Consider the following 14,858-nt stretch of genomic DNA (forward strand, 5'->3'; position numbering starts at 1 on the left):
CATCTGCTCAATTTTTTACAACATAAATACACTGTTCAAAAAAATAAAGGGACCACAAAAATAAGACATCTTAAACCTGAATGAATGAAATATTCTTATTAAATACATAGTTGAATGTGCTGACAACAAAAAAATTATGGAAATCAAATTTATCAATTCATGAAGGTCTTGATTTGGAGTCAAGTTAAAGAAGTTAGAAGCTACTAACACAACTTTTCATTTATTGAATAGAAAAGCTTGTGGTGTCCAGGCCCTGCATGGACATAAACGTTTATGGAGGACAAGAGGTGATTCTAACATGCGAGGTGAACAGAAAGGACGTCACAGCAAAATGGACGAAGGGCGATCAGCTGCTGTCTGAAGCTGTTGGGTAATGGCGTCTACACCTGCCTCCTGAAGAGGTCCGGTGCTCCGCTGAGGTCAGAGTACAAGGTAATGATTACAGGCTTCTGATAACGGGCCCGCTAGGCCACCCACGCCCCAGACATATCATAAACATACGGTTTTCACGGTTCATGGTACATTTATTCATAGAGCATCATATACTTCTAATAACCACTGTGTGGGCACGGTGCCTTGATCAAGGGGACCTCAGTGGCTCCTTGGCGGTTCGGGTTTTTTTTTTATGGTTAAATACAGAGGACACATTTCACTGCAGTGTTTCACAATGACAATCACTTCACATTCTTCTCACTTTCTTCTAAAAGGGTGAGAACATCATCTTCATCACTCTGTATTCATAATGGCTTAATCCAGATCAGGGTCGCCATCTCAGAACATCGGACACTGAGACACTTTAGAGTCCCCAATTCACCTGGAGTCCACACATTCATCTACACCACCAAATTTCATGAGAGAGTGTCAGCTGGATGTCACTGTTACCATCCACATACAGACAAGATATTTGTATATTGTAATTACAATTGTAACAAAGTTTAGCAAGATGTATCGTACGATTCAAATTATTAATCAAACATGCATCACATAAAACTCGCCCACTATGTCATCATACGCTTAACATATATATATATATTACATTTGCTAATATGTCAGTGCATCCCAGTGTCCAATGTCCTGAGATGGCGACCCTGATCTGATGAGTGTGTGTGTGTGTGTGTGTGTGTGTATATATATATATATATGTGTGTGTGTGTGTGTGTGTGTGTGTGTGTGTGTGTGTATATATATATATATATATATATATATATATATATTACATTTGCTAATATGTCAGTGCGTCCCAGTGTCCCATGTCCTGAGATGGCGACCCTGATCTGATGAGTGTGTGTGTGTGTGTATATATATATATATATTCGCATGGGACATGGCAGAGCGCTGACGTGCCACTGAGCAAAGCACCGTCCCCACACACTGCTCCCCGGGTGCCTGTCATGGTGCCCACTGCTGGTTTTAATGTTGTGGCTGAAATGACATGAGTTTATGCAAGGTGGGACATGCGGCATGTCCCCCTTCACAGAAATCACGTGACTTCTCCTCGCTTTTCCCACTTTCACATTCCACCTCTTGGAAAGCACGGATCCCAGGGACCAATCAGCGGCCCTTTCACTTTCTGTAATTAATAAAGGCCGGAGGCAGGCGCTCCCTGTTCAAGGTCCGAGTTCCACAGCACAGGCGGCAGAGAACGATGCAGCAGAGCTCGGACATTTAAAACCTACAGTAGAACGTAAGTCATTTTCTCTCCTTTTTAATCAGATATTTTGACCAATACGAAGTTCATCTTGCATTATATTTTTATCGGGTATTTTCTGTTGTCTCTGACGTGAAATAAAAACGCGTTTTTATGACATTATGCACGTCATTCCAATTAAATATGAAGTGTGAAGATGACCTCCACTCATTTTCTGCAGCTCAAACCTCCATCCAGCAAAACCAACTTCATCCTGCTACAGGAGTTTTTTATGTCCTTATAAAGCTCATCATGGGAGCAGCACTGAGTGGTGAGTGACAAAATCAAACCATTTACACCCCGATATAATGAACATATTTCCTTTTAGGTCATTTAAACACGGTTTATTGTCATGTGATGTGACTTTTCCTCACATAGTTGAACAGAAACTCCAGGACACGGTGCTATTCGCTGGAAACGAGGTGACTCTCACATGTAGAGTTAACAAAGATGGAGCTTCAGCACGATGGTGGCATGGCGATGTGGAAGTTCAGAACAACAACAAGTTCAGCATGGTCCAAGACGGGATGAAGTTCGTCCTGAGGATCCGCAATGTGCAGGGATCAGAAGAGGGTTTTTACAAGATTAAAGTGAAATATTATAATGAAGAGGTCGGGAGCACTGCGATGGTCACTGTTAAAGGTGTTTAGTATACAGTAATATACGGGAATATGGTCCATAACTGCATTATAAAGAGATACTAAAACAATATTTGTATTCATTCGCTAGAGAACCTTCGGGTTTCCAGAACCTTTCAGGATGTGAAGGCCAGCGCTGGTCAAGAGGTGATTCTAAAGTGTGAGGTGAACAGAGAGGACGTCACAGCAGAATGGAAGAAGGATGACAAGCTGCTGACTGAAGGCAGAAATGTTGTCATGGAGCAGCGAGGAAAAGAGTTTATTCTGAAAATCAAACACGCTCAGAAGTCAGATACCGGCTTCTACACCTGCCTGGTGAAGTCGGGCAGCGAAGAGGTCAAGATCTCCGCCGAGGTCGCAGTAGAAGGTAATCAAGTCTTCATTAGAAACGTCAACTCCATAGATAAACTTCAATAAACCGAATTTGAGTTGAAATATAAGGATTTTAGGGCATCTTGTGCAGGTAAATCTGCAAAATTGATCATTTTTAGTATTAAATACAGTAACTCCACGACTCTTCAACTTTAGGTTCAGTAAACTAAACACCAGATCCATATCAGACCCATTTTAAAATGAGCCAAGCGTCCCCCTTTAATTAATGGGGACAGGGTGGAGTCACTGCAATTTAATGCTGAATATGGATCGATCTTGTGTTCTATACAGGGAATGTCACATTTACAGACTTTTTCTTTTTCTTGCAGAGTTTGACAGAGAGTGGAGGAGCATTAATTTTAAGTAAGTTCACACACCATCGAAAGATACTTGCAAAACTTGTCACACGAAAATCATTCCAGTCCACATAATAACAAAAAGAAAGAAGAAGCTGGAACAGTTTATAAAGGGACACATTAGAAGAGAACTGAGACAAAAAGTGTTTTAAAAGGTTAAAAGTCAGTGAGGTCCATGCTTTTTTTTCCTGGCTTATTTAATGGTTTCATGGATCAAATTATTATGTGGTCGATAATTGGTTAACCCTTTCATCTGGGTACCATATACAAAAACTACAGATCCCATAATGCAGTGCTTCAGTCGCCTTGCCAACAGTGATTTTTAAACTGCAGCTAAATGTGTACAGGAGCCGTTTCCACGGCGACAGAAAATGGGTCAGAATTCTTCTTTCATGCTTCAAAATTACCGAAGTATCGTGTGCAAGGTGTACACTGCATTATGGGATCTGTAGTTTGTGGGTTATCAGGCCATAATGATAGATCAATACAAATTGATCTTGCGAGATGTAACCGAGTTTGACGTTTTCTAAATGATTGAGACAAAATTTTTATTAATAATTTGTCTTTTTACAGGATGAGACAATGATGATAATACTTAAATACTAAACTTTAATATAGACATATTAATCATAAACTTCACGTAGAAACATTTATAACTTTATTATTTTTTTGCTTTCATTTAGCCCCCAAACCAGAAACAAATTAGAGGCTGAACTCACTCAGTTGCGACCACAACTGGAGCCGCTCCGGATTCTTCTATATGGGCCTATTGGATCAGGAAAGTCCAGCTTCATCAACTCCATTGATATTGTCTTCAAAGGGAAAATCGCAACTGGAGCCTTGGCTGATGCAGCAGGCGCTGGTATTAGTTTCACCAGAAGGGTGAGAACAACATCCTCACATGGTTTACGTTACACCAGAAATTTCTGACATTTCTCATGAATCAAAGATCATATTTGGAGCCACTGACACTCTGTTAGTCCAGTCCCATGGACAGTAGAATTTTGCTTTTCAGCAAAAATGTGCTGCATTTTGAGTAGAATCCCTCAATATTAAATTTTTATGTATTTTTAAAACATTTTAAATCTAACTCCTGTTTTTTTTCAGTTCCAAACGCACAAGATTGAGAAAAAAGGCACTTCTGAATTTTTGCCTTTTGTCCTGAATGATGTGATGGGTCTGGAAGATGAGAAGTCTAAAGGGGTGCATCCTGATGACATCATGAGTATTTTAAAGGGTCACGTAAAGGAAAATTACCTGGTAGGTGTGCATGAAATGAATGCATGAAATATAATACACAGAAATATATATAGCAGGTAAAATAAGGATCGAACATGTCAGCAATTTAAGTAAATAGATTTCTCACCAGACGAGAATTGACCAGAACCAGAATTGAACGATCAACCTGTGGTTTTCATTTCCAGTTCGAACCTTCAGCTCCACTGTCAGAAGAAGACCCAGACTACAAGAGAGATCCCAGTCCAACGGATAAAGTTCACTGTCTGGTGTGTTTGCTGCCAGCAGATAAAATCTCTTTCCTGACTGATGACATATTCGCGAAAATGAGGAGCATCAGAGAGCAGGCCAGTGACATGGGTGAGGCCCGTTCCAAACTTTCATGCGGTCGATCTCAGTCAGAGGGTGTGAACAGGGTGTGGAAAATAATGTCCAATGTCCAGGAGTTTTGCTGTTTCTCTTAATTTGTTTTTTGATGAAATATGGTCCACACATAAATAATGTTCTCAAGTGCTTTGTACTTCTTAGTTTCAACACAAGGTGGAGCTACTGCCCTGGTCAAGGGAACATCAAGATCTCATCAAGCTTTTGCTAACAGTGAGCAAAAATACAGCAAAGCTTTATATTGCTGGCAAATGAAATGAATAATGAAAGTTATTATTGCAAGATCATTTACATATTTATTAGTCGGAATGATGTGATTATATTGAGAGAAGGTAAGAGATGAGATAAGATGATCCTTTATTAGTCCCAGACGTGTGAAAGTACAACGTACAAATATAACTGGACGAGTGTATTAAAATGTATGTGTACATGTGTACAGAGTGGGTAGATATACACATAATGCTCACAATTAAAATGGAGATGGTGTACTGGATGTGTGTTCATGTGGTCAACTGTTGTAGAGCAGGAAAGACCTTCTGATTCTCTCCGTCCCACATCGTGGGTGCTGCAGCCTGCCACTGTAGGAGCTGCTCAGTGCTGTTAGGGTCCCCTGCATGGGGTGGGAGATGTTGTCCACCATTCTCCTGTCACTCACCACCTCCACTGGGTCCAGAGGGCATCCTAGAACATAGCTGGACCTCCGGCTCTTTCTATCCTCTTCATATATTTTTTGATATGTGGCCCTCAAAATGTATGGACACCCCTGGTTTAAGGTGCTAGCATAAATTAGTCCATTTTAAATAGGTCATTAACTATGTTTCAAGTGAGAAAAACCCTGAACAAAAAAGAAATAGTCTCCTGTAACCTGATCAACCGAAACATTATAAGGAGGAAGATACATATATATAACATAGAAACAGTCTGCAGTCATTTTTGCTCATCATAATGTTATGGCTGATATATGAATATATATTTACAGTATGTAATGTAGTTTTATTTACATTGCATTGCCTTACATTGTAGTTTTATGTCCCCCTGTGCATCAGGTATTCCTCAGGTTGTCGTGATGACAAAGCCGGACATGGCATGCCAAGTAGTGAAATCCGATCTGAGAAAGATCTACTACAGCATGAAGATCAAAGACAAAGTGAGTGAGATGCCTGCTTCATAATATTCCAGTTAAAGGACATAGAAATTTGTGAACCAGTTAAAAAACCCACATGATTGTGTTTGTGTGTGACATGTACACAGATGCAGGAGTGCAGCAACAGACTGGGGGTCCCAATGAACTGCATCTTCCCCGTGAAGAACTACCACGAGGTGACTGAACTTGTTCTGGAGGTGGACGTCCTCATCCTGAAAGCTTTATCAACCATTATTCATTTTGCTAATGACTATGCTCGCCAGCATGTGGTGCGTTAGCACAGCCCTGCACTGCAACTTCTACAATTCAGCAGCCAAGACCCATTTAAGCGTAAAATACAAAGTGCACTGGACTACAACGCAGAAAACTTAGTAGGTTTTGCTTGCTGGCCAATGTCATATTTCCTTTGTGGTTATTAAACTGAAAATGTGAAGTAAACAAGATTTACCCACCATCAGGGTAAAGACCATCATGGACCTCACTGGAATTCATGTTGAGGACCTGATTTAATGCTGCTTCTTTGTGATTTTGTAAAAGTGGCCTGTTTTAGGGTGTATGCTGTCTGCACAGATGATGCACAAAGTTTATATCCACAGAAAACAACTGTATCTGCAAATATCATGCACTGAAATGAAATAAACACATAAAACACACATAAAAAGGTGGGTCATCTGTACAGGAGCAGTTTCCACGGCGACAGAAAATCGTTTCATGCTTCAAAGTTACCAAAGCGTTGTGCATTATGGGATGTGTAGTTTGTGGGTTATCAGCACATCATATAGTCAGACACAGAAAAGAAGTTGAAATTTGACATGAATTTAATTAAATCAATTTACTAAAGTTACACACCATTCCTGGGTTAGCCTGATTTAGCCTGATTTAAGTTGTTTTCATGGCCCTGTTCTGCTTGTAGAACTTAAACTTTACAAGGAACATGCTCCTGAGAGAAACCCTTTTTTGAATATTACTTCTTATTGTAGTACCACAGTAAACCCACCAGGGAACTTTAATGCTTCCATCAGTATATATTGTCTCAAAACAAAAAAAAGTGAAGTGATTGTCAAATGTGATACACAGCAGCACAGCACACAGTGAAATTTGTTCTCTGCATTTATCCCATCACAGTGGGCAGCCATGTGGGGACAGTGGTTTGCTCAGTGGCACCTCAGTGGAACCTTGGCGAGTCGGGATTCGAACCGGCAACCTTCTGTTTACAGGGCTGCGTCCTTAACCGCTAGGCCACCACTGCCTCACTGTATCAAACTGTAAAACTGACACTAATTAGTTTTAAATGACAGTGATATGGGTGGTCCACATCAGCCCCACCTTAATTTCCATTTATTTGAGGAGCAAAGAGTCGGCACTGGATCACCCACCATCATGTAAAAGACTCGGATCAACATGGACCTCTCTGCCTTTTTTGTGATCAAGCTTGTTTAAGAATTTTATCATCATTATCATCACCTATACTTTTAGGGTTGAGATCACATGGCCATCACTGGCTTTTATTTTTTAAGTGGTTTTATAGTTCCTCATTACCCATATATTTAAGTTGAGGTTAGTGATTGGCAATAATTGTGCAGCCCTAAAATATACATGTACATTCAGTACTTCTGCCAATCACAATTATTAATCATGATTATTCATTATTTTAGCTTAAATGTTTTTTTGCATTGCATTGCATTTTTATTCTATTTTTAAACAGTAAGTGAACAAGACTTTTAGATTTTTGCCAATAAAAACCAGCCAGCTTAAGAGATGACTGAAGGTAGGTCAACATGAAAATATATTAAAGAAATTAAGTATTTAATATGAAAAATGAACCTTCATTTACCTGCTTATATGGGGAAAAAATAACTATAGACAGGGCAGGTCCATAAACAGGCATTTTTAATTGTGAAAGTGAAGTGATTGTCATTGTGTATTTTTTATTTATTTGTCAGGAACGATAGACAATGAACTAACTATGCAATACAGGTCCTTCTCAAACAATTAGCATATTGTGATAAATTTAATTATTTCCTGTAATGTACTGATAAACATTAGACTTTCAGATATTTTAGATTCATTACACACAACTGAAGGTAGTTCAAGCTTCTTATTGGTTTAATATTGATTATTTTGGCATACAGCTCATGAAAACCCAACATTCTTCTCTCAAAAAATTAGCATATTTCATCTGACCAATAAAAAAAAAATGTAAAAAAATAAGTGTTTTTAATAAAAAAAAAAAAAAAAAAAAAATCAACCTTCAAATAATCATGTTCAGTTATGCACTCAATACTTGGTCGGGAATCCTTTTGCAGAAATGACTGCTTTAATGCGGCGTGGCATGGAGGCAATCAGCCTGTGGCACTGCTGAGGTGCTATGGAGGCCCAGGATGCTTCGATCGCGGCCTTAAGCTCATCCAGAGTGTTGGGTCTTGCGTCTCTCAACTTCCTCTTCACAACATCTCACAGATTCTCTATGGGGTTCAGGTCAGGAGAGTTGGCAGGCCAATTGAGCACAGTAATACCATGGTCAGTAAACCATTTACCAGAGGTTTTGGCACTGTGAGCAGGTGCCAGATTATGCTGAAAAATGAAATCTTCATCTCCATAAAGCTTTTCAGCAGATGGAAGCATGAAGTGCCCCAAAATCTCCTGATAGCTAGCTGCATTGACCCTTGATAAAACACAGTGGACCAACACCAGCAGCTGACATGGCACCCCAGACCATCACTGACTGTGGGTACTTGACTCTAGACTTCAGGCATTTTGGCATTTCCCTCTGCCCAGTCTTCCTCCAGACTCTGGCACCTTGATTTCCGAATGACATGCAAAATTAGCTTTCATCCGAAAAAAGTACTTTGGACCACTGAGCAACAGTCCAGTGCTGCTTCTCTGTAGCCCAGGTCAGGCGCTTCTGCCGCTGTTTCTGGTTCAAAAGTGACTTGACCTGGGGAACGCGGCACTGTAGCCCATTTCCTGCACGCGCCTGTGCACAGTGGCTCTGGATGTTTCTACTCCAGACTCGGTCCACTGCTTCCGCAGGTCCCCCAAGGTCTGAAATCGGTCCTTCTCCACAATCTTCCTCAGGGTCCGGTCACCTCTTCTCGTTGTGCAGCATTTTCTGCCACACTTCTTCCTTCCCACAGACTTCCCACTGAGGTGCCTTCATACAGCACGCTGGGAACAGCCTATTCGTTCAGAAATGTCTTTCTTGCTTGAGGGTGTCAATGATGGCCTTCTGGACAGCAGTCAGGTCGGCAGTCTTACCCATGAATGCGGTTTGGAGTAATGAACCAGGCTGGGAGTTTTTAAAAGCCTCAGGAATCTTGCAGGTGTTTACAGTTAATTAGTTGATTCGGATGATTAGGTTAATAACTCGTTTAGAACCTTTTCATGATATGCTAATTTTCTGAGATAGGAACTTTGGGTTTTCATGAGCTGTATGCCAAAATCATCAATATTAAAACAATAAGAGGCTTGAACTACCTTCAGTTGTGTGTCTTAAATATATGAAAGTCTAATGTTTATCAGTACATTACAGGAAATAATGAAATTTATCACAATATGCTAATTGTTTGAGAAGGACCTGTATATAGAGGTGTCAAAACAAGCTGGGCCTTTCCTGTGGGGTGGAGGTGTGAAGACAGATGCTCTGCTCTGTAACATGAATAATAAGAGATCTGAGGTAGGAGGGGTGCGACCCTTCCTTGGCTTTGTAGGTAAGCATCAGTATTTTGAATCTGACCAGCCAGGAGTGGGTTACAAAAGACCAATTTGGAGATGACCAGAGACCTGACAAGTGTCTGTGTTGATAAATATGGACAAATTCTCCTGATGTTGTAGTGAAGGAATCGACATGAATGAGAAATGTGAGACAAGTAGGAGAGGGAATTGTCCATGGTTACCCCAAGGTTGTGCAGTGGCATATAAAGATTGGTGAAATGTCCAGGGAGATTTTAAGGTCATGTTGTGGGGAGGAGTCAGCAGGGATCAATAGCAGTTCAGTCCTGCCGGGGTTGAGTTTCAGATGATGTGCTACCAATCTGTGCAGGCAGAGATTTTGGTGGACATGTTTACATATGATTGCAGAAAACAAGAGTTGCAAAGAAAACCTATGCAAAGATATGACTTCACCAAGAAATTTCGTGTAAAAGCAGAACAGGGTCAAGTACAGAGCCCTGAGGGACAACAATAAAGAGCTTGTGAGGTGCAAATGTGCCCCTCATAAGATTGATCCTCCAGAAGCTATCCACTGCCACGCCAAGCCGCTAATTCCTCCTAAGGATGGCCAGGATTATTGTGGTTGACTATCAAATGCGATTTTGAAACCAGACTGATTTGGATCTAGAAGGTTGTTCTGGTTAGTGAGAAAGCTGATTATAGATGCTATGTCATAGGATTTTCGAAAGAAATTAACCCCTTTGCTGGCCACCCCCCTGGTGATACGCACCGGCACCTAAACACAAGTAGTCTAATCAGGGTGAATACAAAAAAAAATACAAGTGTATTTCACAAAACATGAGCACCAAACTTTATAGAACTATTATCGCTGCCGGCACAAAAACATATCTTTACAAATCATAAAATCAGCAGAAATAGACATTTTATTTTTTTAGAACAAGCCACGATCAAAGCTGAGTTTTACATAATCAAAAAAAACAGAGAGGGTCCAAACAACAATTGGAATCCATTGAAAGGCAGAGAATATGAAAATAAAGAATTTAGAAAGGTTGCTCACAGACTACCAGGGGTAGTCTCTGGCCTGTTTGCTGACCACTTTCAGAAGGAATGCAGCATGCATAGCGCTCACCATGAAGTTTGCGCTTCTTAAAAAACTTGTTTTCGAAAACACGTAGATCTCTGGACACTCCAAGACTGATAAAATCTGCTTTTCTTCCATTCCTGCTTTGTATAAGTTTCGAAGGTGCAGACCAAACCCGAGCCAGATTAGATTTTTTTTGGTCACGTCAAAATGGGTAATGCAAATTCCTACATGGAGCAGCACTATATAAGAGTCACTACCAGTTCTGCATCATGCAGAATCGTCCACGTCTACATCGAGGAGCATCAACTATGAGACTCATTTCAACACACCTACTTCCCAAACTTGATACAGGTGAAGGGCTTTTCTCCAATACATGTCGTCTGGTGGACTTTAAGGGACGATGCATATGAAAAACTCTTCCCACACTCTACACACTGGTAGGGCTTCTCTCCAGTATGTATCCACATGTGAGTATTCAGATCTGATTTTCGTGAATAACTCTTCCCACACTCTGTACAGGTAAAGGGCTTTTCTCCAGTATGTGTCCTCTGGTGTTGTATAAAGGCGGATTTTAGCGAAAAACAATTCCCACACACTACACACTGGTAGGGCTTCTCTCCAGTATGTGTCCTCTGGTGTTCTTTAAGGTTTGATGCTCGTGAATAACTCTTCCCACACTCTACACACTGGTAGGGCTTCTCTCCAGTATGAATCCTCTGGTGTATTTTAAGAGTTGATGCTTTCGAAAAACCATTCCCACACTCCACACACTGGTAGGGCTTCTCTCCAGTATGTATCCTCTGGTGTATTTTAAGGCGTGTGATTTGTGAAAACCTCTTTCCACAGTGTCCGCATTGGTAGGGCTTCTCTCCAGTATGTACCTTCAGGTGAGTATTCAGATCTGATTTTCGTGAAAACCTCTTCCCGCACTCTTCACACTGGTAGGGCTTCTCTCCAGTATGTACCTTCAGGTGAGAATTCTGATCTGATTTTCGTGAAAACCTCTTCCCGCACTCTTCACACTGGTAGGGCTTCTCTCCAGTATGTATCTTCTGGTGGGACTGAAGTTTTTCTACTTGTCTAAAACTCTTGCTACAATGTTCGCATTGAAATGCCTCTGCAGTTGAGTTCCTGGGTCTTCTCTTGACTACTTTGGGTCCATCTGTAATAAAGGAACAAAATATTTTAAACCATAAAAATTCATACAGCATGTTTCTGAAATGAATACATTATTCAACAAAAGTAAGATTTCAGGTAGTCTAGGCCACATACTGAGCCTGTGATAATAATAAAAGGGGAACGTGTAGAGATTGTCCAGACCTACAAATATCTGGGAGTGAAACTGGATGACGAACCGGACTAGGGATCAGGCTGCTAAACCCTGTAATGCCGTTTGGCAAAGATATGGAGAACAAAGAGGTGAAGGGCCTCTCCGCAGGACAAAACCTGCAGATGTATCGGGGTCCTGCTGAATGTCCCATCTTACAGAGCCAGCTGTACTTCCTCAGAACGTTGGCTTCCTTCAACATCTGTAAACATCTGCACTGTTTTACCAGAACGTATTGGCATGCCGAGGTGGGCAGTAATGCATTAGAAATAACGTGTTACTACAATCCTACTACTTTTTTCAAGTAACGAGTGAAGTAGGGGATTATCATTGCAAAATAAAGCCAGCAGCAATCAGAAGGTTGCCGGTTCGAATCCCGATCTGCCACTGAGCAGGGTGATGGGTTAAATGCAGGGGACAAATTTCACTGTGTGCACCGTGTGCTGTGCTGCTGTGTATCACAATGACAATCACTTCACTTCAATGCTGACGTGTCCCGACCGCCAGCCAGCTAGCCCAGCAGAAATAGACATTTTATTTTTTTTAGAACGAGCCATGACCGAAGCTGAGGGTTCGAACAATACATGAATAGTCCAGCTTATACATTTTCATCTCACACTTCTTATTTCTGAAAATAAAGTAACTGGATTACTTCATTAAAAACAAATTCATATTTTAAAGTACCTTGAGCACCACTGATGGCGAGCGCCCTATTCTACGCAGTGGGCCTCAAGTAGGAGGACAGCTAATGACCCGACAAAATAATGAGGAATGTGAGCTATCTGTCACCCATGGTATAGTGATGCATTCTCAGCAAGCGCATGTCAATCATGGACAATCCACTGCACGTCCTTATCTACAGACAGACAAGCAGCTTCAGCAACGGGATATCTATCTATTATATTATTAATATTTCTGTGTCTTAAAATGAAAATTATACATCACTATTTTGAGGGACTATTTTAAACATGGTGACAGGTCCACGCCACATCATGATGCTGATTTTACTTCACTCACCAGAAGAGATGGAGACGTTCTTCTCGTCGCTTCCTGTTGGTTCCAGAGTTTTATCGTGGTCCAGTCGTGTAAGAACAACTGATAACATCTTCAGTGGAACGTGTGTGTTGTTCTGGACCACAGTCCTGGTCTCAGTGGACGACAGAGACAGACTGGGATCCATCCTGGGAACCTGGGACAAAGTGGGAGATGTTTCACTTTCACTAAAAGTGAAACGTAGCAGAAACTATTCTGAATTGTTATTTAGCAGATCATTTAAATCAATTTTTTAACTATTTGGCATATCGATTCTGAAAGACACCAGATAAAAACTGAAGACTCAGATCTTCAGTTCCACAGCAGGAAGTAGAACCCCGTTTCCTGCACAGACGGTCAACCCCGATTCCTGAAGCGATTCATTTTCATTCCCTACAGATCCCTACACAACAACGAACGGCTTACGTCTGTATTAAACCAAATCATTGAACATTGCAATAAAATAATGTTTTAATGTATGAATGAATTGTTCAGACGTTCATTAGATCCCAGCCTGACCAGGGAATGTGGGCAGAACGCTGTTATCTTCACACGAACAGCAGAACATCAGTATATGAATCTACATGGGATACCTTGTTATTAGGGGCCGTTTAGGAAATATTTCAGACTTTTGTTACACAAACACATGTGAAACACACACACATTCACATATGAAACGCTCACACAGATACAGGTGATGTGTGTGTGTGTGAGTTTTCAGTAGTATAAATGCATGCTAGTCAGTTTGTGTGTGTGTGTGTGTAACAAAAGCCTGAAATGTTTCCCTCATACCCTGTAACTTTCTGTTCACACGGTACAGTCTGGTGGACTTTATCGGATCCAGAAAGAATTCGACAGGAGTTCCAAGGTGACCTGCTGCTGAGAAGTCCTCCAGGTCCCCGGTGTCGCCCGAGAGAAAGCGCTGCTAATCGGTGCTAACTGCTAATTCTCCACAGTCCGTCTTTCTAACGTCTGTCCCCGGAATAAACGCGACAAGTCTGTGCTGGTCGTCACACGGATTCACTTTGCTCAGACACGCGGGGATCCAGGCGCAGTAATTTACCATAAAAACTGGATCTACTGAAACCGACTCGGCGTTCTGACCAACACAATTCTGCTAAACTGCGATTTCCAACAATGTACACTCGCATCGTCTGGAATAACGTGAAGATGGAGGAACGATCCACGTTTCGCCTTCAGTAGCTGCCGTGACGCGTTTTTATTACTGAACTGACCAAACAATTACAGTCTCATCCAAAACTGCAAACAAACTCGTGTACAATATTACACTAGGGGGCAAAATGAAGAGCAGAGGAAGAAACAATCGACACAAACTGAAGAATGATTCACACAAGATAGTTAAATACTTACTTTTAGCTGCTGGATCGTGTAATGGTACTGTTCTTTAAAAAGATTGTATTTCCATTGACTCTATAGCACGCGCATGCGCACGGCGCCGCGGCCTGGCTCTGCGCATGCGCGGCCGACTTCCCGGTGTTTCTTCCCGTCTCCTCTCAGAAATCGCGCGTCGCCATAACTACGCGACCGAAAACGCAGCTGTTCGACTCGCCGCCTCCTGTTTCGGAACGTTTTCCTGCAGGAAAGCCGCAGCGTTGTCCGTCGTTTCTGCGCCGAACCGCGAACCGGAGTCCTGGTGAAAGTGAACAGCCTGTCGTGGGTGCGTCTCCCGTTTTTCTTCATGCTGCTCATCCTGGTGTTTAAAGCACTTTCCGCTACTTTCTGGTCCCATTCTTGTTTTTTTACCAGGTTTTATCAACGTGACCAGTCACTTGGAGCTGCGAACCGGAAACAAGCTCCGACTTCCGGTTTCGTCTCGCAGCCAAACTGGTAAACGGAATCAGAGCCAAATAAACCTGAACTGGAGCCTCGTTCAGCAGAAACAGAACATTTTCTCGTACGTTGTAT

The 14,858-nt window shown here is 41.5% G+C and overlaps 2 protein-coding genes across 3 annotated transcripts; one reads left to right on the forward strand and one right to left on the reverse strand.

Moving 5' to 3' along the window:
- Nucleotides 1-1,653: 1,653 nt before the first annotated feature.
- On the forward strand, nt 1,654-6,128 carry LOC114788458 (interferon-induced protein 44-like). The gene is made up of 11 exons (XM_028977093.1): nt 1,654-1,684; nt 1,869-1,958; nt 2,066-2,329; nt 2,417-2,692; nt 3,027-3,060; nt 3,737-3,935; nt 4,161-4,313; nt 4,478-4,649; nt 5,720-5,820; nt 5,925-5,993; nt 6,081-6,128. Exons 2-11 carry the CDS (start codon nt 1,940-1,942, stop codon nt 6,093-6,095), a joined length of 1,302 nt encoding a protein of 433 aa, XP_028832926.1. The 5' UTR covers nt 1,654-1,684; nt 1,869-1,939; the 3' UTR covers nt 6,096-6,128.
- Nucleotides 6,129-10,292: 4,164 nt separating this feature from the next.
- Nucleotides 10,293-14,725, reverse strand: LOC114793841 (zinc finger protein 239-like). 2 transcript variants are annotated; one of them, XM_028985982.1, is made up of 4 exons: nt 14,304-14,725; nt 12,918-13,089; nt 11,619-11,735; nt 10,293-11,534 (listed from the first exon to the last, which is right to left on the reverse strand). In XM_028985982.1, exons 2-4 carry the CDS (start codon nt 13,078-13,080, stop codon nt 10,903-10,905), a joined length of 912 nt encoding a protein of 303 aa, XP_028841815.1. In that variant the 5' UTR covers nt 13,081-13,089; nt 14,304-14,725; the 3' UTR covers nt 10,293-10,902. The 2 variants fall into 2 exon arrangements, with proteins under 2 accessions (XP_028841815.1, XP_028841807.1); XM_028985974.1 differs by having other exon boundaries at nt 10,297-11,735.
- Nucleotides 14,726-14,858: the final 133 nt, after the last annotated feature.

The sequence above is a fragment of the Denticeps clupeoides genome, chromosome 1 (assembly GCF_900700375.1).
Source record: "Denticeps clupeoides chromosome 1, fDenClu1.1, whole genome shotgun sequence".
In the NCBI taxonomy this organism is placed as follows: Eukaryota; Metazoa; Chordata; class Actinopteri; order Clupeiformes; family Denticipitidae; genus Denticeps; species Denticeps clupeoides.

What these genes read in the sequence shown, in the direction of transcription:
- LOC114788458 (XM_028977093.1), top strand. An exon ending in TGGAGGAGCATTAATTTTAA is followed by an intron (nt 3,061 to 3,736) that starts GTAAGTTCACAC and finishes GCTTTCATTTAG; the next exon opens with CCCCCAAACCAGAAACAAAT. An exon ending in GTATTAGTTTCACCAGAAGG is followed by an intron (nt 3,936 to 4,160) that starts GTGAGAACAACA and finishes GTTTTTTTTCAG; the next exon opens with TTCCAAACGCACAAGATTGA.
- LOC114793841 (XM_028985974.1), bottom strand. Translation starts at nt 13,080, where the DNA reads ATGGATCCCAGTCTGTCTCTGTCGTCCACTGAGACCAGGACTGTGGTC. An exon ending in GAACGTCTCCATCTCTTCTG is followed by an intron (nt 11,736 to 12,917) that starts GTGAGTGAAGTA and finishes CCTTTATTACAG; the next exon opens with ATGGACCCAAAGTAGTCAAG.